Source organism: Ostrea edulis, chromosome 1 (assembly GCF_947568905.1).
Source record: "Ostrea edulis chromosome 1, xbOstEdul1.1, whole genome shotgun sequence".
Taxonomy (NCBI): Eukaryota; Metazoa; Mollusca; class Bivalvia; order Ostreida; family Ostreidae; genus Ostrea; species Ostrea edulis.
Genome location: NC_079164.1, coordinates 4,505,081 through 4,527,362, shown reverse-complemented (window position 1 = coordinate 4,527,362; position 22,282 = coordinate 4,505,081). Strand labels below are relative to the sequence as shown.

The following is a 22,282-nucleotide window of genomic DNA, read 5'->3' as shown; positions in this document are numbered from 1 at the left end:
ATTGTGTGTGATCTTACTTAAAATTTGCAATTCAATTCCTTGAGCTCTACGCAAATCATCTAGGAAACTCTTGATGTACGTAACTTCATAGGCATCAACAAATGATAGTAAAATACAGCTACGATTTTTTTCTCAATCTACAAAAATAACAACGTGGTCTTATTTTGGCACATGAAAAAGATGAAGATAATAAACAGTGATCAATTTCATAACACCAAAAAGATATTTAAAATATCTTGATCAATTAAAAGCATACATGTAGATGCTTGTGCACAGGACTCCAGGTCCCATTCCCCCTCCTTGTATATTTGAATATTTCGGGTGTATTTTTGATAGAGTATTAAAATTCAATGTTTTTATATAAATGGAATACACAAATATCGCAAAGAAACCGGTTTTGAAATGTCATATTACCAATCATAAAAGATGAATATAATGTGCAATTCAGCCGGTGACATTTTGAAAAAATCTGCACTTCGCCGAGAAATCCTATTGATTGAACAACTACCAACTGAATAAAACGGTCATTCTAAATCTACTGATGATTCTTGGATTAAGTGTATCGCTAATTGGTGCGCAATAATTTTTTGTCATAGCATGTGTGGCACGATAAAGATCCCTCTGTTTAATGCCCATAAGCGCCGATCATAGGCCTAAATGTTGCAGCCCTTCACCGGCAATAGTGACGCCTCTATATAAGTGAAATATTCTCGAGAAGGACGTGAAACACTATTCAATGAATCCATCACCACCTACTACGAATGGAGGATGTGGTGTTCTATAGTTCTGTGCCGGCCCATTATCTTTAGAACGGAGGGTGTGGTGTTATATAGTTCTGTGCCGGCCCATTATCTTTAGAACGGAGGGTGTGGTGTTATATAGTTCTGTGCCGGCCCATTATCTTTAGAACGGAGGGTGTGGTGTTATATAGTTCTGTGCCGGTCCATTATCTTTAGAACGGAGGGTGTGGCGTTATATATTTCTGTGTCAGCCCATTATCTTTAGAACGAAAAAACCAAGAAGAGGTTTCCGAATACCATTAGATGCAAGAAAAGTTAAGAGAATACCGATGATAGTAAAAAGACGCCTGTTTATTGTGTAGAAACAGTCGGGTAAGTTTAGGCTTAGAGCATTGAAATATGAGGAATTTCTCTTTGGGGTCCTGACTGTCAGAAAATAAAAGTTAAAATGGTTAGTTAGATTTGGATATAAAAGAAAAATTTAAACACCCAATCTGTGGAAAAAGTATTGGAAACATATCGACATATCTGATCATTGTTGACTGTTGCTTATGATTTGGAGCAGATGGTGATAACAAATTGTATACACTGTACCTGAAGGTCAGATCAAGGCGGAACAATGTTTGATTATGCTCTAAAATGAGTGGGGTTGGGGATTGGAAGAGGGTAATTGTTTTTTTTATTATTATCATCATTATTATGCACACTGTACACAAGATACATGTATGTTTGCGATACATGCACAAGTGCTTCTTGATGGCATATTTGTTTAATCTTATAACATAAAGTTTTGATTCTTTTTATCAGTTATGAGATTGATCACTGTTCGTTATCTTCACCTTGCATCAATTACCCACAGAAATAATGCTATTTCATTTTTATGATCGAATTTGGATCTGAACTCGTGGAACGATAAAGCTTGGTGAAATATTTTGTTCAAATAGAGTCACGTCTTTTGAAATACGAATATTATGTGGAGCAATTGTGTTTTCATGGTTCTTCCGGATTTCCATGAAAATATACCTACCACAAAACAACTACGAAAAACAGCGAAATGCTCTGGAAGTTTTAATGATGTTAGTGAATATGTAAGTCTTTCCACAACCGGCTTGGTCAGTTATAATGAAATGATTGTCTCTTTGGCCAGGTTAAACACCTTTACTTGGTCTTCGTCCATGTGTATGATTTAATGATATTCTCTTACCTTTTCTTCGTGAAGCTAATTGTTATGGTGTTTGCATGAAAGACCTCGTTTCGGGATAAATAGTCGACTGCGACTATTTGTTTCATCTATTTAATTCGTAGAAAGAATTCAATGTGTATTTTAAAATGTAACAAATCAACGACTTTGTAGGAAAAACAAACTTTCAGTAATTGATACATACATGTACATCAATAAACCTTTTTGATATAATTTAACATGATGAACAGAATATCAAGAAATTTATTTTCTTTAATTCCCTAGTTTTTTATTTAACAATATTGAGCAATTTAAACAAGGTAAATGATGGGTTCAACTTTGTGTATAAATAATGAAGATTACGTGAATCGATAGAGAAGTGCATATATAGAATATGAGTACAAGTAGCTCTAAACAATGAATAATGCAAAAGTCTAATTGATCATCAATTTATCAAATGATATGTAAAGTTATTTCACCATTATGAATATAAAAGGCAAAAAAAAAAAAAAAAAAAAAAAAAAATTAAAATCATTGAATCTCTATACTTAGCAAAGGAAAACGAAATTGACATTTTATTCACTATATGTACCGATTTTCTAATTTCTATGGTTACGCACGAGGTACACGTGCTCTATCTGTCAATCAGGTAACGCTTGTAGTTTAAGAATTTGGTTGCGACCCACGGGAAAAGTGTATCAAAATGCGTATTTAAAATAACTGAAATTCTAAGGCGTGTGTTTTTATTGTCAAACTTATGACAAATTGTCTTGAAAACAACATATTTGTTTATCGCTATTTGCTTAAATTTACAACTAAAAGTTTGAAAAAGTTTAAAATGCATGACTGGTTGTTTCCATTCTAAAGGATTAAAATAAATTTACTGTCAAGCTCAGAAGTTTTATCATTAAAGTGGACAATGAATGCAGCCACCCTAACATTGAACATGGCGAGGTTCGCTTCAATCTGACGCTACATATGTACATGTAACACATGTAAATCAGTTGCCGCTTCTATCACTGCCGATCGTTTGATGTCCAGATTGTGGACCCGTGTGTGTACATGTATGTGCATCTCAGATTCTAAAAATCCATGTAACTGCTATAGAATACGCAGAAACCACAATTTTAAAGACACCGACCTTTTTCTTTGCTTACGCTAGATCGTGGACTTTCAGTCTGCGGACCGTGTTTTTGACCTGTACTGAATTTTTTGATTGGTGATACATGTATTCTCTCTGCGTGTAGGGATTTTTGAATTGTGTAAACTATCGCTGTTGACATAAGATTGTATTTCTAGGGATATTTTGGTCGTTTTTCAATTCAAATACTCAATTGACCGACGTTAGAAAAGGTTTTTTTAATTTACAAAATAATGCATTAAACGTACAGAACGTAAACGGTTAACGAACTACATGTATTTGCTGCTAGCGCTGAAAATTACACCTGTGCTAACGTCCACACCACTTTCAGCCGAATGGCTGCATAGAGGAGTTGATAAAATCAACTTCCAAAAATTAACTTTGTGGCAGTAAAAAAATATTTGATATTATGTATTTTCATATAAATTATATATATGCCTTATACAAAATAATATTATAATAAAATACATTCAATCTAATGGGCCCCTGCCATCATTGGTGAGAATTAAGAGGGAGTATCCGAGGATATTTTATCCCAAATAGTATGTATACTTTTTAATAAATGATGAAATTATTAAAAAAAAAATTTAAAAAAATTGTGGCAGTAATCCCACACTGTAGTATGTATCTATCTAGTACCATTGAAGCGACGAACTGAATACCAATTAATGGTGAAATGTTTATATCTTGTCTGCTGTATGTGATCTGTTTGAGGTTTTATCTATAGTATTATACTATAAACATTACATAGTTTTGAGACTTCATGGATGTGCATTTGATGCAAGAGTTGCTATGAATATGTATTTCTACTTTCGATTTAGAATACTTTGGGAATCCCAATCCCCTGGTTTGTCTGGTGTGACCAATATGATTGTTTTCGTGACTTTGTTGTGCATCTTTAGCTTACATACTTCACAATGTGTATCCTACAGATACACCACCACATCGTGTTTGGAGACTTATAAACTGGACAGAACAAACAAGGACAAAATAACATGCACAGGTGAACACGTCGTTAATCACTGCATTCCCGATGATCAACATAAGGAAATGGAAGTTTGTGTACAGTGGAAATGGATTACCCCAGGTACAAAATTAATAAATCTCAAGAACCATGATTAGTAAATCATGTAAATTATGATACAGGTATCTTTCTCTATAACGTTTATAATATGTAAAAGTTTCATCGCATTTTCTATTTGTATGTCTAATGAATATATTGACCTCTCTTCAAATATGCAGATTTGAGGTTAAATACATTAAAATAGAGAGTTGACAAGTCAAGAGTTTGCTTATGTCATATAAATATCAATTATAATTGTAAATATAACGAAATGTAAAGATAGATAAAATTAATGCAAATGCTCTACTTTCGTTTTGTATCTACTTGGGTTTACTGCATTAAACTTTCATTTAAAAAACAAAATATTGCTAATTGCCATTCAGGCCATCATTAAAAAAATTGTTTGGTGTACTCCGACTCACATTTTCAAGTCGGGTAGTTAGGTCGCTATTTAAATTTTTTTTTAATGTCATGAAAATCAGATTTACAAATTTACTGATATTTTCATTAAACACATAACGCTGCCAGACAGAATAGAGTATAGAACATTAATTGTGTACACTTTGTATATCATACACGTACATCTTCCAATAGCTTTTGAAATTTTCTCTGGACGTTTTGTATTCGTCGCGGATGAGGACCTCTACAGCTGTTAATAAATAAATCAATACCCCTTTTTATTACCATCGATTGATTCTTCTATTTGTGGTTTGACATTCATAATAGTAATCACTTAAACACTTTAGTGTGATCCATGAATATCCAAGTGAATTACATGATGACGGCAATTTACAATCAGTTTTGATATTGCCCAATATAATTTTGATGCCGACTTCTCCGCATCGTTCAGTTTGTTGTGACGATCATGTTCCATTCGTGTGTCTCAGTTTAAGAGCAAAGTAAAAGTGTCTTTCACTTATTAAATCGTCATAACATTTAAATAATCCCATATCAAAATATGCGTGCTTTTTCAGAAATATATATAGACCATCAACTTGAACTTAGACTCGTGGTCCTCCATAATTTTGGTGCGCTATCTCACGTGATTTTTTATTTAAGTAACATGGTTTTCAAACTTTAGTACACAAATACGATCAAGCCTCGACAGGGGAGTTCGTAGGTTCTTCCTCCATCTTGTTGGTAGATAATGTGGTAATTTGGAGTAGGGATGCGGTATATTTGATCGTTCAGTGTTTGAAAAGTTCCCGGTATAACAAATGGTCATTATCAAAGTGAAAGTAGAACCGAAAGACGCCCAAAGAACATTTTGATACAGTGTAACGAAAATTCTGTAAACAACTAGCCTCCCCCCAAAGGCATCAAGTTTAAAACTAATTTGAAGAATGTCTACTTTCCAGGGAGCCAAAAGAATTTTAAAATTTCGAAGTGTGGAAAAAACGATTGGGTCGGGACAAATTTCACGGGTCGGTTGGAGTACATCAAACAAATCAATTTTTATTTTAAGCCTCCGTATGGCGCCGCGGTGGTCTAGAGGTAGAGCGTTTGCCCCGCATTCGGAGGGTAGTGACAGTTCCATCTCCAAACGCTCGACACCAGGAGTGAATGTCACGGTCCTAGAAAATGATCTTAAAAACGGATGTTCTGTGTCACAGTAGATACGGCATCCTAAATAGTCCTCCACATCTGCGAGGATAGACCTAATTTGAAGCCCTTCACCGGTCTTGGTTATGTCTCCATATGAGTGAAACATTATCGAGAGGGACGTTAAACAATATACAATCAATCAATTTATCTTGTTGATCTTGCATGGACAAGTGAAGATAAAAAGCAATGACAAATGTCACAATTCCTATAAGGAATACAGAATTTAGAGAGAGGAAAATAGGAATCCCTTTGACTTACCAGAAATGGGATCAGGCGTATAGAAACGTTGCAACGATTTTATTTCGATCAGCTCTATGTCTAGCCCTCCGGATATAAACACTTATACAGTCGCAAAGTTAGACCAAAAGCGACATAACAGATATATGTGTATCGATACAAATAAGTTGATGTTATAAGAGTTTCAACAGTCTTCAAAGTTGAATAATTAAAAATCAGCATTTTGCAAATGTTGTTATCGTTATAGGTTAAATGCTTTCGGACAATTTTTAGGACATTTTTTACATAATGCCTTTGACTACGGATCACTCTGTTTATTTGACCTTTTCACATTGACTTTCCTTTAGGTTACTGTCCATATTACGATAAGTTCTCGGATGTTATAAAAGAAGTGCGCTGTTCCTTCTACTGCCTGTGGAACGAGGATTTGCATGGTGTTTGTGAGTTGGAAATTCATGCATGTAAAACTGCATAGAAGTTTAAAAAAAAAAACATTGCTGTATCTTAAGAGTTGTGGATATTACAAATTGTATTAAAATTCACCACTTATACGGGTATTTAGTAGTTTATACTCAACCTATTTAAATACTATATCTTCCTGTCAGTTTGTTTATTCTCTTCATAACCGAATTTAAGTGTTTGTTTGACTACAGCTACATGTATTTGTGCAAATATTGTTTCGCTTCTTTATGTTTAAGGCTCCTGTCCATCAAGACTGAATGATGATTCATGCGATAAAAAATGTAAAAAGGATTTTGGATCTGACAAATGTGAGTATTATTTAACTGTTTGCTTTACGCTTATATCATATTTGTTAAGGTCAAGTTGTGCTGTTTGGAATTTGAGTAGCATCAGTTAACGAAACAAATACATTGTGATTTATGGGGACATGTTTTATCGAATTTATTAATGTTCCTTTAAAGGAATTCTAAGTTGTGTTGTATATAGAAGTGAAAATAACGATCAGTCCCATAAAGAATACAAAAGTAAGAGTAGGGAACCACGGATCCATAGATAGGAACAGGTGCCCACAAGAAATAAGTATCCCTTGCTGACCAGCCAAACCCATCACGAGTCCTACAATTTTATGAGACAAACGGAACAATCCTTAACCAAAATTAGCATGCAAAGACCGGCCCAACAACAGTTACTGGCATGAAACGTATCAGAGAGTATCCGACCCAAGAACAGGGTTGTATTTGTAAGTCAGAAATTCACAACGACCACAGAATTTGCAAAACGCGGACTGAAACGAGACCGACGAAACCTGGCAACACCAACCTATCACAAATTAATCAAGTCTATCGCTTCTACTTTGTATATTGTGAAACAGCGCATTGGACGCATAAGACATGTCCTAATTTGCTCCATATACAACCAGGAAGCCTGTGATTTACAGTGTAAATGCAATGTAGATTTAGTGGAGTTGTAGTGCTTCTTTTTTCTTTTCTATCGTTAGCCATCTTATGTCAACTTTTTTGTTTTTATCCCGAAGAAGTTTCGTTTGACCTGTTTGTGTCGTTGGTCATTTTAGTGCTACCCCCTCTCTACTGATTTACTGATCAAGATATAGGACTAGCGGTTTGTGTGTCGGGTCTTTGAAAGATGTTTGCTTCTAGACACCCGATTCCACCTCTGGTGTTTCTGGTGGTCCCTGTTTTCCCTTCTCTTAGTTTTGTATTCTTTATAGGATGTATGCGATTTGTCACTGTTCGTTATCTTCACTTCATGTATATGTGTTGTATATCTTTAGACATCCTTTGTGAGCCTGACAAAGTTTCTACTACAATAAGGTAAGTTTTGTATTGTACCTGTCTACTTCTGATTGCACATGTACCGTGTAATTCTGTGTACTCGCTGTTGCCATTTTCAATCATTCTACTGATAACAATATTGAAAAGATATTTTCATCGGCATAGTGCAGTGTAGTATAGATAATTTGTATCTTTAATGTGTTTCCAGTAAAGGTCAGATCGAGAGTTTTATTACATTGATTACACCAATTGATGTTTAGTAGAATAATGCAAACCAAAACTAGTGTAAAAACTTGTCTCTCCTACTATTGCAATTTAAAAATCCCGATGACTAAAGCGAAAAAGATTCATGGTATTTTTTAAAAAGTCATAAACAGACAAATAAGGAAATATGATCTCGGAAGTTCTTGACTAATGCTCTCAGTGTATTCAAACCATTTCAGCCCAGCAACGCATATCAATTCTGGAGGACATGGATCAAGGGAATCGTCAGATTCGAAAATTAATGTCGGGTCAGTGTAAATAATGCACATCCCCGTGTTACTCAATGATAATAATGAAGAATCATTGTCTGCATGATTAGATGTTAATGAATGATTGTCTACATGATTAGATGTTACTGAATGATTGTCTGCATGATTAGGTATTAGTGAATGATTATCTGCATGATTAGGTATTACTGAATTATTGTCTGCATGGTTAGGTATTACTGAATGATTGTCTGTATGATTAGATGTAACTGAATGATTGTCTGTATGATTAGATGTTACTGAATGATTGTCTGCATGATTAGGTGTTACTGAATGATTGTCTGCCTGATTAAATGTTACTGAATGATTGTCTGCATGATTAGATGTTACTGAATGATTGTCTGTATGATTATGTTACTGAATGATTGTGTGTATGATTAGATGTAACTGAATGAATGTCTATATGATTAGGTGTAACTGAATGATTGTCTGTATAATTAGGTGTTAGTGAATGATTGTCTGTATAATTAGGTGTAACTGAATGATTGTCTGCATAATTGGATGTTACTGAATGATTGTCTACATGATTAGGTATTACTAAATGATTGTCTGTATGATTAGGTGTAACTGAATGATTGTCTGCATGATTAGGTATTACTGAATGATTGTCTGCATGATTAGGTATTACTGAATGAATGTCTACATGATTAGGTGTAACTGAATGATAATAATAAGGTATGATTGTCCGTACGATGTAGTGCTTCAGAATGTCAATAGAGAACAATGAAAAACAAAGGTTTAAAAAAGAGCATTGTGGTGAGTAAGTATCTGCTGAATGTATCTCAACATCAAATCAAACCAACGCTTCTGAAATAATTGTGTCACATTTATGACGTCATTATCTCAACAAAATCATTAACTGATGTATTTGTAGAATGATCGATATTTTTGCAAATGAATGCATTCTTAAATGAGGTTTCAGACGAATGCAGAAACCTGTCTGTGTGAGATTAATAATTTTAAAAGAAAATATTTTAAATAGGCAAATACAGGTTTGTTGTTTATAAACATTCTTGGATACTAATGTGACTATTCAAATCATTTCAGCCCAACATTCAGTATTACTTTCGGGAGAAATGGTACAGAGAGTTCACGAGAATCACAGTTTAATGACAGGTTAGTGTTGATAAACGTGTTAGCCATAGATAATAATGGCTCTGCGAGGGTTACTAAATCACAATCGCTTGAACATATATGTTTATGTCGAGTTTAAAAGGTCACTTGCACGTCACAGTCCACAGTGCCTTGGGTAAAATTGAGACAGGTAAGATTTATAACAGTCAAAGACTGGTGAATGTGGATATCATTTTAGGACATAGAAATTATAGATCTTTTAAAAGTTTTGAAAATTGATTTGAATTGAAAAGTGAAAACGTACCGTAACTAGTTATTATTTGTCTATTTGGAAAGGAAGTTCCATATGTACATGGACACATTAACTATTTTTTCCCTATCTATGTATTTGATTCAAATTATAATGTAGTTTTCAGAAAATGTTTTCTTTGCAGAATAATCTTTCTCAGACAAAATCGGGGTGACCCTACTGTGCGTACACTCGATACATATATATCGAAAGTTTTAGGTACTGAGGATTTAAAGGCATACATGAAAGGTGAAGATAACGAACAATGATAAATCTTATAACTCCTACAAGAAATACAAAATAGTTAGTTGGGCAAATACGCACCCCTGGACACACTAGAGGTGGGATTAAGTACCTAAGAGGAGTAAGCATCCCTGTCGACCGGTCACACCCGCCGTGAGCCTTATACATGTATCCTGATCAGGTAAACGGAGTTATCCGCAGTCAAAATCAATGTGCCAAGAACTATTTAACAATCGGTATGAAACACGTCAGACAGCATCTGACCCAATGATAGGTTGCATTGTCGAACTAGATCGTTATAACGAGCATTTATAATTTAGATTCACAGAATTGTTTCACATGTATTATTATTATTATTAATGTATGGATTAGCTTTGGTCTAAACATCCCGCTAATAAGTCGTGAAGTACAATGTAACATTATAGTTTTGATTTTCAGTGCTATGTAATTGTTCCGCTAATAAGTCGTGAAGTACAATGTAACATTATAGTTTTGATTTTCAGTGCTATAGGAATTGCTTTTGGGGTAATCTTGCCGCTTATCCTGCTGGTTGTTGTTCCAGGAATTCTTCTGTTCAAGAAAAGACGTCAGACAGAAAGTATGTATGGAAGTGAGATTTTACAATCATCATTACTATCATATTTTACATTATGACCCCAGGGTCGAGGTCTATGCTTGTGGACTGTTAGCCCCCGAGGGTCTCTACAGCCCAGTAGCTAAGTACTTCGTTACTAGCTTGAAAATACGGATGTATATTTAATTGCTGTTATAAAATTTAGAAATGCATTGGGAAATTAAGGATTTTCTCCTGATGCATAGCTCTTATCCGTAGACAAATTTGACTCCAGTTTTTTTTTTTTTTTTCCTATAATAGCTCTAAAACTTTATTGTTATTTCGAATTTCATATATTTCGGTTGAGCATCACTGATGAGACATTATTTGTCAAAATTCGCCTGTGGTGCATCAAAATTAGTACCATATAAGTTTTACATTATGCACACCCTTTACTCCACGCACAAGTAGTCTGAAGTTGAAATAAAGAAATATGCTGGGGTTCCTTATTGACAATATCTCCCTGGTATTCTGTGATCAGGTCTTCCTACAGTCTGTTGGGGTTCCAAATTGGCACGAATTGTGCTCCTTTGTTAGCTAACCTGTTTTTATATTCATATGAAGCAGAATTTATTCAAAAACGTTTACGTGAGAAGAAAAATTCTGTTCCTGTGACCTTCAATATGACATTAAGATGTATCCACGACGTATTATCTATTAGCAATAATAATAATTTTCCTTCATATCTCGATTCAATATGTCCCAGTGAAATCGAAATTACAAAAAAAATCACAGAATCTGCTTCATACTTAGATATTTTATTGAAACTGATATCAAAGGCAAACTCAACTTGATGATAAACGGGGTGATTTCAGCGTCTATATCGTCACTTTCCCATATTTATGTAGCAATATTCCATTATCACCTGCATGTGTAAAATCATCATTTCGCAAATTCTATGGTCGTTATAACGATCTAGTTTGCCAATACATTCTAGGATTTGGTCAAATACTGTCTGGCGTGTTTCATCCGATTGTTTTGGCACAATGATTTTGACTACGGATAACTCCGTTTACCTGATAAGATATAGGGTTCATGACGCGTGTGACCGGTTGACAGGGGATGCTTACTCCTCCTAGACACCTGATCCCATCTCTGGTATATCCATGGGTCCGTGTTTGCCCAATGATGATTTTAAACGAGACTGTTGAAACCCCTGCACCATCAACTTGTTTGTCAGTAGCCTACTTTGATTTAAAAACTGATCATACGTAGAACAAACTCTTGCCTATGAAATCAGTTGAGAGATATAATTTCATGTGCAGGTGATAATGGAATGTTCTACATAAATATGTGAAGATGAGGATGGAAAATCTGAAGGCTGATCCCTTTTGAACATTATAAAGTACAGAGTGCCAACTTTAATCTCTCCAGAATTTGTGAGAAAAGAGATTGAGACCAAGTATAACTGCATTCCTTTTTAGCTCACCTGAGCTGAAAGCTCAAGTGAGCTTTTCTGATCGCTTTTTGTCCGTCGTCTGTCTGTCTGTCTGTCCGTCTGTCTGTTAAATATTTACATTTTCAACTTTTTCTCCAAAACCACTGGGCCAATTTCAACCAAACTTGACCAAAAGCATCCTTGGGTAAAGGGCTTTCAAGTTTGTTCAATTTAAGGGCCATGTCCCTTTCAAATGGGAGATAATCACAAAAATGCAAAAATAGGGTGGAGTCATTTAAAAATCTTCTTCTAAAGAACCACTGGACAAGAAGAGCTGAAATTTACCTGAAATCTTCCTGACATCTTGTAGATTCAAGTTTGTTCAAATCATTGCCCCCGAGGTAGGATGGGGCCACAAGGGGGGATCAAAGTTTTACATACAAATATATAGGGAAAAACTTTAAAAATCTTCTTCTCAAGAACCACTAAGCCAGAAAAGCTGATTTTTTTTACATGAAAACTTTCTGACATAGTTATTATTATTATTATCAAAGTTTTACATACAAATATATAGGAAAAATCTCTAAAAATCTTCTTTTCAAGAACCACTGAGCCAGAAAAGCTGATTTTTTACATGAAAACTTTCTGACATAGTGCAGATTCAAGTTTGTTCAAATCATGGCCCCCGGGGGGTAGGATGGGGCCACAAGGGGGATCAAAGTTTTACATACAAATATATAGGGAAAAACTTTGAAAATCTTCTTCTCAAGAACCACTAAGCTAGAAAAGCTGAGATTTACATGAAAGCTTCCTGACATAATGCAGACTCAAGTTTGTTCAAATCATGGGCCCCGGGGATTGAATGTTGCCACAATAGGGGATCAAAGTTTAACATACAAATACATAGGAAAAATCTTTAAAAATCTTCTTCTCAAGAACCACTGAGCCAGAAAAGCTGATTTTTACATGAAAACTTTCTGACATAGTGCAGATTCAAGTTTGTTCAAATCATGGCCTCCGGGGGGTAGGATGTGGCCACAAGGGGGATCAAAGTTTTACATACAAATATATAGTTAAAATCTTCTCAATAACCACTGAGTCAGAAAAGCTGATATTTACAAGAAAACTTACTGACATAGTGCTGATTCAAGTTTGTTCAAATCATGGCCCCCAGGGGTAAGATGGGGCCACAAGTGGGGGGGGGGTGTGTGTCAAAGTTTCACATACAAATATAGGGAAAATCTTTAAAAATCTTCTCAAGAACCACTGGGCCAAAGAAGTTGACATTTACATGAATTTACATGAAAGCTTTCTGACGTAGTGTAGATCCAAGTTTGTAAGAATCTTGGCCTCCAGGGGTAGTTGGGGCCATAGTAGGAACTAAAGTTTTACATACAAATATATATGGAAAGTCTTCAGATATGGGCCAAGGTGACTCAGGTGAGCGATTTGGCCCATGGGCCTCTTGTTACAGTCTGCTTTTGTGGTTTCTTTGATTATTTGATTTACGTCGCATGGAGTGTAAACACACAACTATCTACTCATGACGTAACAAAGCCAAGGCGAGCAGTCTTTATAAACTGATAGGAGAATTTTCATTTCAAATTCTATTTCAGTTGAAATTTATCATTTTGGCAGTCTAATTAGATTTGGATCCTTCGTTTAAATTGATCGGGTTTTTTTTTGCATAAAAGTTTGGCTTGATTAATGCATTCCGAGAGACGCTACGGAAAAACACAACTACTCAAGCTTATAGCTGTACACATTTTAATACCTCAGTTCACCTGGGTCAAGGACTACAATTCAGAGGGAAGGTTATCATACCGATGAAATCCAAAACTCTTTTCTAACGAAGCATTTTTGAAATAATGTCCGAAGATCTAGTTCAGTTTTTCTCATAGTTTACATACTTAACATCGGACCTAAAATTTATTTTTTTATGGGTAATGTGCCAAACGTTGCGCACATCCTAAATTGTTAGGTTCTCGTTCTTTTTTTCCCCCACGAAATGCTATGTTTGGAGGGGCGGAGAGGAAGAAAATGGAGGACATTAGTTTTTATTATTCACAACTTGACCTCTTTCTTGTCCATGTAAACTGTACTATATTATTTGAAAGTGTGTGAAACTAACTTTTTAATTCTGTAGACATTCGATCAACAATCATTGCATTTCCTATAAACCACAACAAATTCCTATAAACCAAAATAAAAACACAAAAAATTAGCACATGAAAACTAATAGCTGAAGATACACGATATACCTTGCAAATATTACAAACATTGATTCGTCAGCATTCTAAAAGAACAGTTAAAGCTCCAGAAAGTTTGCACTCGGTGGGTCCCCCATCTTACAGAAGAGATCTCTGTGGGATCCGGATTAGAATAAGTCCTCAGTACCCCTTGCTTGTTGTAAGAGGCGACTAAATGGGGCATTCCTTCGGACTTGAGACTACAAAAATTGATGTCACTTTTCACAGCAATTATGGCATAATAATATCCCTCCCTGCTCAAAGGCAGTAAACGCTGAGCATAGTCTAAATTTTGCAACCTTCCGTAGGCAATGGTGACGTCTCCCTATGAGTGAAATATTTTCAAGAGGGACGTTAAACAATATACAATCAATCAATCCTGCGCAGTTGTGCTCAAAAGCCGACGAAAGTTCAAGATTTCATCGTCAATCAATCAATAGCTTCTTAAATACTGTAGAGGTGTTTAATTCCAGAGGTAATGGTTATTTTGGTTTATTCCATATACTAGGTAAGAAATTCTGTTGAGTTGCGTGTGGCTTACATGACAATATTGTAGCTTAATACAAGCTTCAAGTCTGCTGGTATGCGATTCTGCAGATGTTTTGTGACCTCGGACATAGCAGAAATAAGTATCTCATGTAATAATGTACATTTACAGTTTATTGAACTTAAAATTGCTGTTGTTTAACTTGGTTAGACATCAGTAATACTCGGAAATGGGACATATTCAGCATATTGCGATGCTGTCTCCCTGGCTGGTTGTGTTTTATTTTCACGTGAAACTGACAGAACTCTGTAGTAGATGTTGGGGAAGTTTGAAACGGAGACAAGACTGTTTTTTTTTGCTGGCCCTGAAGTTTTACTATAACAGTTACCATATTCCATTATAATATACGTTAGAAAAGGAATTAATTTGAAATCGTGTTTTAAAACCCGAAAACTTTCATACAATGCAATGTCACTTTATTTCTAACAGATACACGTCAGAGAGAGACAGCAGTGGAGAGGGGTGAAGGTGACGACTTAATGAATACAGAAACAAGATGTCTGGAGGAAAACGAACAGAACCAACAACAAAAAGAAAAAGGTAATTCTAGTGTTTATATGTCCCGTCCCCACTGCTCCTCTCTCTACCCATTAGGATATTTGTTTCTAAATTTACATAAATTCTTATGAATCACTAATGCAAAACTTGAGCTTTTTGAGAAAAAATCCAGAGAAGTCCAGTTCTACAGCTACTGAATCAAGAGAAGCAAAAGGGACAAAAACCACAATAGTTTACATATCAACAGTAAATGTTACAGAATATGAAATTAGGTGTGATTGAAGTTGACAAAATGTTGTCATTCAAAATAAGCACTCACCCTTGGGACTAAGTTGAGACTACAAAAGAAAAATGGGCTCAAATAGATTAACTAATTAATCTATTTTAATATTCTTTATTTTCAAATTCGGACTTGCATAATCAACAAAGAACATTAATTATAGATACTAGCTTTTTACCGACATGCATAGATGTTTGCGCTAAGAGGTCTCTTTTAAGCATGATTTTCTTTAATCATTGGTTGAGGCGCCTGTGTTTTACTTACTGCAGATGAAGGAACATCCACTGAAGATAAAGAATCGTCACCTCTCCTGGCAGAGAATAAAAACAAAAACCAGAGTGAAGGTCAGCTCGAAGGTAAGATTAGCATTTCTAATATGTCATCCTTCTGTCCGTACCTCTGCACTTTCACATTTTAGACTACATTTTCTTATCCAGTAGTTTTATTTAGCTCACCTGAGGTGAAAGGTCATGTGAGCTTTTCTGATCGCCTGTTGTCCGTCGTCTGTCTGTCCCTCTGTCCGTCTGTAAACGTTTCACATTTTCGACTTCTTCTCCAGAACCACTTGGCCAATTTAAACCAAAATTGGCAAAAAAAAGTCCTTGGATGAAGGACTTTCAAATTTATTCAAATGAAGGATCATGCCCCCTTCAAAGGGAGGATAATCACAAAAAGTAACAAATAGGGTGGGGTCAATTAAAAATCTTCTCAAGAACCACTGGGCCAGATGAGCTGATATTTAAATGAAAGCTTCCTGACATAGTGGAGATTCAAGTTTATTAAAATCATGGCTCCCCGTAGGTACATGTAGGGTGAGGCCACAATAGGAGATCAAAGTTTACATACAAATATATATATATCAAATATTTAAAAATCTTCTTCCTGAGAACCACTGGGCCAGGAAAGCTGCGATTTACATGAAAGCTTCCCGACTTAGTGCAGATTCAAATTTGTTAAAAAATCATACCCTTCACCCGGTACCCCTGGTGGTAGGATGATGCCAAAATAGGGGATCAAAGATTCACATAGAAATATATCAGGAAAATCTTGTTCTCAAGAACCACTAGGTTTGGAAAATACAAATTTACATGAAAGCTTCCTAACATAGTGGAGAATCAAGTTTGTTAAAATCATGGCACCTAGGGGTAGGTTTGGGCCACAATAGGGATCAAAGTTTTACATGCGAACATATAGAGAAAATCGTCAGATGTGGGCTAAGGTGACTTAGGCAAGTGATGTGACCATGGGCCTCTTGTTTAACATATATAATTTTAACATGTAACAGTTATGTAAAAGTGTACCTATGAAAAATAATGTATATTTATACAGAGAATTCCATGAAGAATGAAAGGATCAGTGTATCTCAAAACTATGATTCACCTCAGAAGAATGAGTCATTCAAAATGCCACCTACTTCTCCAGCAGTTCAGACAGAACCTGACAGTAAGTAAATGTAAATTGAAGAAATACAGATATCAATCTGCTTATTGTTGAGCAGTCTGCTGATTAGCTCTCCCAACAGCAAAACCAACAAGGAACCACATTGTATTAATTTTCTCTATGTCCATCTGTCTGTCAAAATTATATTTTGGGACTTTTTCACCATGCTTTGATTTAGGAAGCTGTTTGATTTGTGACTTGCTTATGTTTGTTTACAGATGAATTTGAAGATTTGTCACAGTTGACTTATCTTTTATCAGGTTTATGGGACTTTTTACTGTAATGCAGTTTTCTAGTTTCTCTGTATCGATTTAATTTAGGAAACTGACATTTGAAGTATGGTTATCTAATAAGCTTTTACAGTTTTTCAAAAATCTTCTTCTCAAGAACCGCGCATGGGTAAGAAAACTAAATGCATGGTGATGGAGAGCAGGAAGGCCTCTACCAAATTTTGTAAATTTCATGAAGCCCGGGGTAAGGGTAATGACCCAAGGGCGGGGCCAAACTTGGTATATAGTGTTTATGTGTAAAATACTTAAATAACATCTTTTGTGCTGTTGATACTAAATTGAAACTAAATGGATAGAGCAGGTAGTATTTTACCAAAATTGTAAATTTGATGATCCCCAGAGTAAAGATTCCCACAAAGGGGGGGAGGGGGGGGGGGGGGGCAAACTTAGTATATAGTATTTATGTGTAAGTTTGCCGATACTGTATGAAATCTAAATGTATATTTAGGAATAGCAGAAAAGGATGTACACAAATTGGTGAATTTCAATCAAAACCCAGGGTTATGACTTAAGGATGAGTCCAAATTAGTCAAATGTTTTGATGTTTTAATGTTAAGACACCTATTATTTAGTTTTTAATCAGTGTATGCACCTTTGAAGGCAGTGAAGGTTTAAGAACACATCTTGTTTTATACTGTTACTGAAAACTAGAATTTAGATTAATAGATATTTAGAACAGGAATTTTTTTCTAGATGCCATAGCCCATGGAAGTAGTGATACTTTTTCACTAGTATTCAGGTGACTGATAAGGCCTGTGGGCCTCTTGTTCAGATAAAAGTTTAACTTTTATCATGCTTTGCTCTTCCGATTACAGTGTTTGAATGAATGTGAAAATGTTTGCTATATAACTGCGTAATATATAGACGAACGTGTTTTGTGCAATGTGAACTTTACATCTCAACATTGGTCAGTAGACGTGCTTTAACAAAGATGATGTAATAAATGTTTCTGATAATTCACCCACTAGGCGTTGAAACATATGTTTTACTTCTACTTTTTTAACTCTTGCTGAAGTGAGCTTTTCTGATCAAATCTTTTGTTTTGATTTGATTTTATCTTTTACATGTATGAAATGTACTTTGTTAATTACCGAGTTAATATGGATAGCAATCAGAGAGCATGGCTATTGTTTCTGCTGAGAAATTTTGCGTCATACCCGGATGAATCTTCAACCAGAGTTATTGTCAATTATTATGTTTTCTTTTAGTTTCTTTCTATGTGTTCGATGTCATACGATTTTCAATTAAAGCACACCATCACTATTTTTTTGTTTAACTTTACTTTTTTGTTATCTTAAAACTTTCCATATATAATGTAATTCTGTTTACTCGGAAAAATATTTGTTCATTTGTGGATTCTAATCCAGGGCAACATACTTGCTTAAGGAACATGCAGTTTTACATACAAATATATAGGGGAATTCTTTTAAAATCTTCTGCTGAAAAATCACTGGACCAGAAAGGTCTCTTGTTCTTTTGACTTGGCTGTAGCGTGAGTTGTCTTTCCTTTTTATGTTGACTGTAGAATGCATATGAGTTACCTTTTCTTTCTGATGTACATGTTTATATAGAATAAGCAATGTCATTTGTATTTCTATGAAAAATAACTTCACATATATAATTATTTGCTATTGGATTTACACTATTATTTTCAAACACTTACACATAAATGAGTATGCATTCAATAATTATTTGATAAAAAATATGCCATTAATTTCATTAAAACCTTTTGAAAATTTTACATAAATATCTATAATTCCAATGTTATTTATTACAATTGTTTTGATTAGACAAAAATAAAGGAAAGGGATAATTTACACATCAATAAATCCAAAAACGCTATGAATATATACACACCTGAAAACAAATAACATAGTGCTGGGAAACTATTCAAATATTTTAAATTGATAATACAGGGAGTGAATTGAAACTATAAGAATCAAACATTGTTTTTGAAGAATCTATTGGTGTGTAAACCCTGGACTTAACATAAAAGTGCTTTGCACTTTGATTCATTTTGTGAGTAAAATGTCCAGAGTTTACACATCGATAAATTCTTCTAAAAGAATGTTTAATCCTATAATAGCAGAAGAGTTACCTCATTTATATGAATAAACAAATATAAATTGAAATAAATTTCATGTGGTACCTTTTTATACGCCCGTCTTTAGACGGGACGTATTATGGTACAGCGATGTCTGTACGTCCGTCCGTCCGTTCGGGGTTTTCTCATTATAATTTCATTTCCCTTTCACATATCATGCTGACACTTGCTGTGTAGCTTCTTTGTGGGTCACTCTAGATCATACTGCAATTTTGATCCATTTCGACCTTTTTCCCAGGAATTTTACCCCTTTATTTAGAAATAATTATTATATGGAGGGTACATAATTTGTCCACCCTACTCCTCCCACAGTTTTCAAGTGAGAGCCTTCTTATTTTGTGGAGTGTTTGTATGGGTATTGAAGATGTGCATGTGGGATGGATTTTGATTTTCTACAATTTTTGAGAAAATTACAGGTTGTTGAACTTGGTGTATTTGGAAATTAATATTCTATGGAGGATACATAATTTGTCCGCCCAACTCCTCTCACAGTTTTCAAGTGAGGACCATCTTATTTTGTGGAGTGTTTGTATGGGTATTGAAGATGTCCATCTGTGGAAAGATTTTGATTTTCTTCCATTTTTGAAAAAAACTACAGGTTGTTGAACTTGGCCCATTTTGAGGAAATCTAGATTTTTAAGTTAAGACCCTTTGCTCATATGAAAGTTTGTCACAGCCTCATGATGGCTGATAATACCTGAAGGAAAGTTATACAAATTATAGCACAAGAAAAACAGCCTATGTAAGCATTTCACGGGCGTATTATGTACCGTTTGCGGTACTCTTGTTAATGGATGTGGTGGGGCCTGAGACACTATTGTTTAATTTTTTTTGGCCTAAAAATTAATAACTACCAAATTGATTTTATTCACAATGATTAGTTATTCTTATTTTTGATGATTATATATATTAAACTGTTGACATAAGACTAGTCATGCATAATACTAGTATCATGCACATAACGTAGATTTGGGCTGGTAGGAGATATTTATCGCCATACTTACAGAATGCTTGTTGACTCTGTTTGATTCTATTCTAGTTTTGTTTAGTTACATGAATAAAAGTAATGTTTCCTGAAAACATACACTGAGCTTTAATTCATAGAATGTATTTAATTTCACAGCTGACATATTGAGGACAGAAATCAAGGATGACAAGAAAAACGAGAAGAAAGAAGGGGAAGGATTCCGTGGAGGACATGACTCCTCAGAAGACGTGTCACCTGGTGGTTAGTAATTGATGGATTTTCTAGAAATAATGATCGCCATGTTTTTATGCTAATTGACTCTTTATATAGAAGTTGAATTAATCACTCTTGAGGACATTCAATCTTTGATTCATAATTTTAATGAACATTTTCTATTTCAAAGTAGGTGCAGAGAAAAAGAAAGAGGAAGGATCCATTGAAAAAGGCCATTTTCCAGATGTAATGTCGCCTGATAATGGCAAGGAAGACGATTTACATTTGTCTCCTGTCAATGATACAAATGGTGAGAATGGAAAACAAAACACCGATGTTACTGAGGAGGACCAAAGTGAGGAAAAAGGTAACAAGGACCAGGATGTAAAACAGCATGTTACTGATAAATCATCGAACCAAACTGTCAAAACTGACTTAAATAATGAGAATAATGAAATAAAGAGTGGCTGTAGAATGCATGTTGATGGTAGTTCTGGAGAACAAAATTCAGAGCAGAAGGATCTCTCAGTAGATACTACCCAGAATAGTGATAATCAGATTGATGAGGGAAGTGGAACTTCTGATAATACAGCAATGAAGCATGTGAATGAACAAGAAAATGAACGTCAAAATAATTTGAACAGCTCAGCAGATTCAGGTAGTGAACAGGATGGTAAATCAAATACTCACAGATCAACTTGTGAAAAAGTTATATATGATGAAATCATTAAAAATAAGGTCATTACTTTTATCAAGGAACGATTTTTTTCTACCGACTGGTACGTTTCAGACTAAGTAAATTACGATGTCAGCAGTCTATTTTTCGTCAAGTAAATTAGGAATATTTTCGTCTCAAAATTGGGAAAAATCAATGGTTTTTGGCATTGGGAATGGTACCGTTTCTCGGTACCAGTTATATGAGGAAAACAATCGCTGTCAAGTGTTATAAATCAAAATAAAGTTAGAGATTATGCGACCATCAAAATAACAGCAGATGTCAGTTACAATAACGGTATATAAATATATCATGACTTTGGAACACGATGTACATTTCAATGACAAATATGTGTCTGGTCGTACATTAGCGTATACTTAATAAGCAAGACTAGCACACAATCTCTTACATATATCAACTGCTAATGTATGTTTACTTTAACTCAACACAAAAGACTATGATGTTGCAATGAATGTTTTTGAGATTTGAACATTAGAAAGGGATGTGTGGTGTCTATGAAATTAGCATCTAGTTTGTTAGGTCACATGAGTTACTCTTACCCCTTTTGATCACCAAGGCAGGTAGTCAAATGAAAGAAAATGGTAGCTTATGACCTTACAGTGTGTTTCATGAATGAACCAAGGTCATATGTCAGAGTTTGAGGTCACTAAGTGAAAAACGATAGAAATATTTGTATTTATAGTAGCTTTTAGGAAAGGTGGCCATGTGATATCTGAGTAATGTTGGAGGGATTTAGAATTGATCTTCACATGGATTGTGTTCGGGGATTCTGTGATATGTAGAGAAGAATTGAGTTTGAAAATGACAGTTATGTCAGTTAATTTGATGGGCAGTGTGAAAAGTGGAATTTTGAAAAATTGGTCATGTGGTATGTCAGGGATGCGATTAATGAACAAAAGTTTGAATTAGTTATTTCCAGGAGTGTGTAATGTCACAACTCTAAAACATTAAAAAACTTACAGTGATATTTTAATTTGGACACAAAAGAACAAACTATGACCGACAGTTTTCAGAGTCTGAATAATGCCCACTTTCACTATTAACGTGCAAAACTTAATTAGATTGTTTTGTTTTGTTATATTGATGCAGGTGACTGTTTAAGACCCCTGGG

General features: G+C 34.8%; 1 protein-coding gene across 4 annotated transcripts in view; it reads left to right on the top strand.

Moving 5' to 3' along the window:
* Positions 1–3,678: 3,678 nt before the first annotated feature.
* LOC130046607 (uncharacterized) overlaps positions 3,679–22,282 on the top strand; it is a 38,572-nt gene continuing 19,968 nt past the window's right edge. The window contains exons 1-13 of one of the 4 annotated variants that reach the window (XM_056151075.1): positions 3,699–3,757; positions 3,994–4,148; positions 6,314–6,406; positions 6,665–6,736; positions 7,720–7,759; positions 8,164–8,232; positions 9,298–9,366; positions 10,360–10,454; positions 15,073–15,183; positions 15,691–15,777; positions 16,751–16,864; positions 20,379–20,483; positions 20,626–21,093. In XM_056151075.1, coding sequence (XP_056007050.1) covers positions 3,738–3,757; positions 3,994–4,148; positions 6,314–6,406; positions 6,665–6,736; positions 7,720–7,759; positions 8,164–8,232; positions 9,298–9,366; positions 10,360–10,454; positions 15,073–15,183; positions 15,691–15,777; positions 16,751–16,864; positions 20,379–20,483; positions 20,626–21,093 — 1,498 coding nt within the window. In that variant the 5' untranslated portion in view covers positions 3,699–3,737. Of the gene's footprint in view, positions 4,149–6,313; positions 6,407–6,664; positions 6,737–7,719; positions 7,760–8,163; positions 8,233–9,297; positions 9,367–10,359; positions 10,455–15,072; positions 15,184–15,690; positions 15,778–16,750; positions 16,865–20,378; positions 20,484–20,625; positions 21,094–22,282 lie in introns of all 4 variants that reach the window. The other 3 variants (XM_056151069.1, XM_056151080.1, XM_056151071.1) reach the window with 3 other exon arrangements.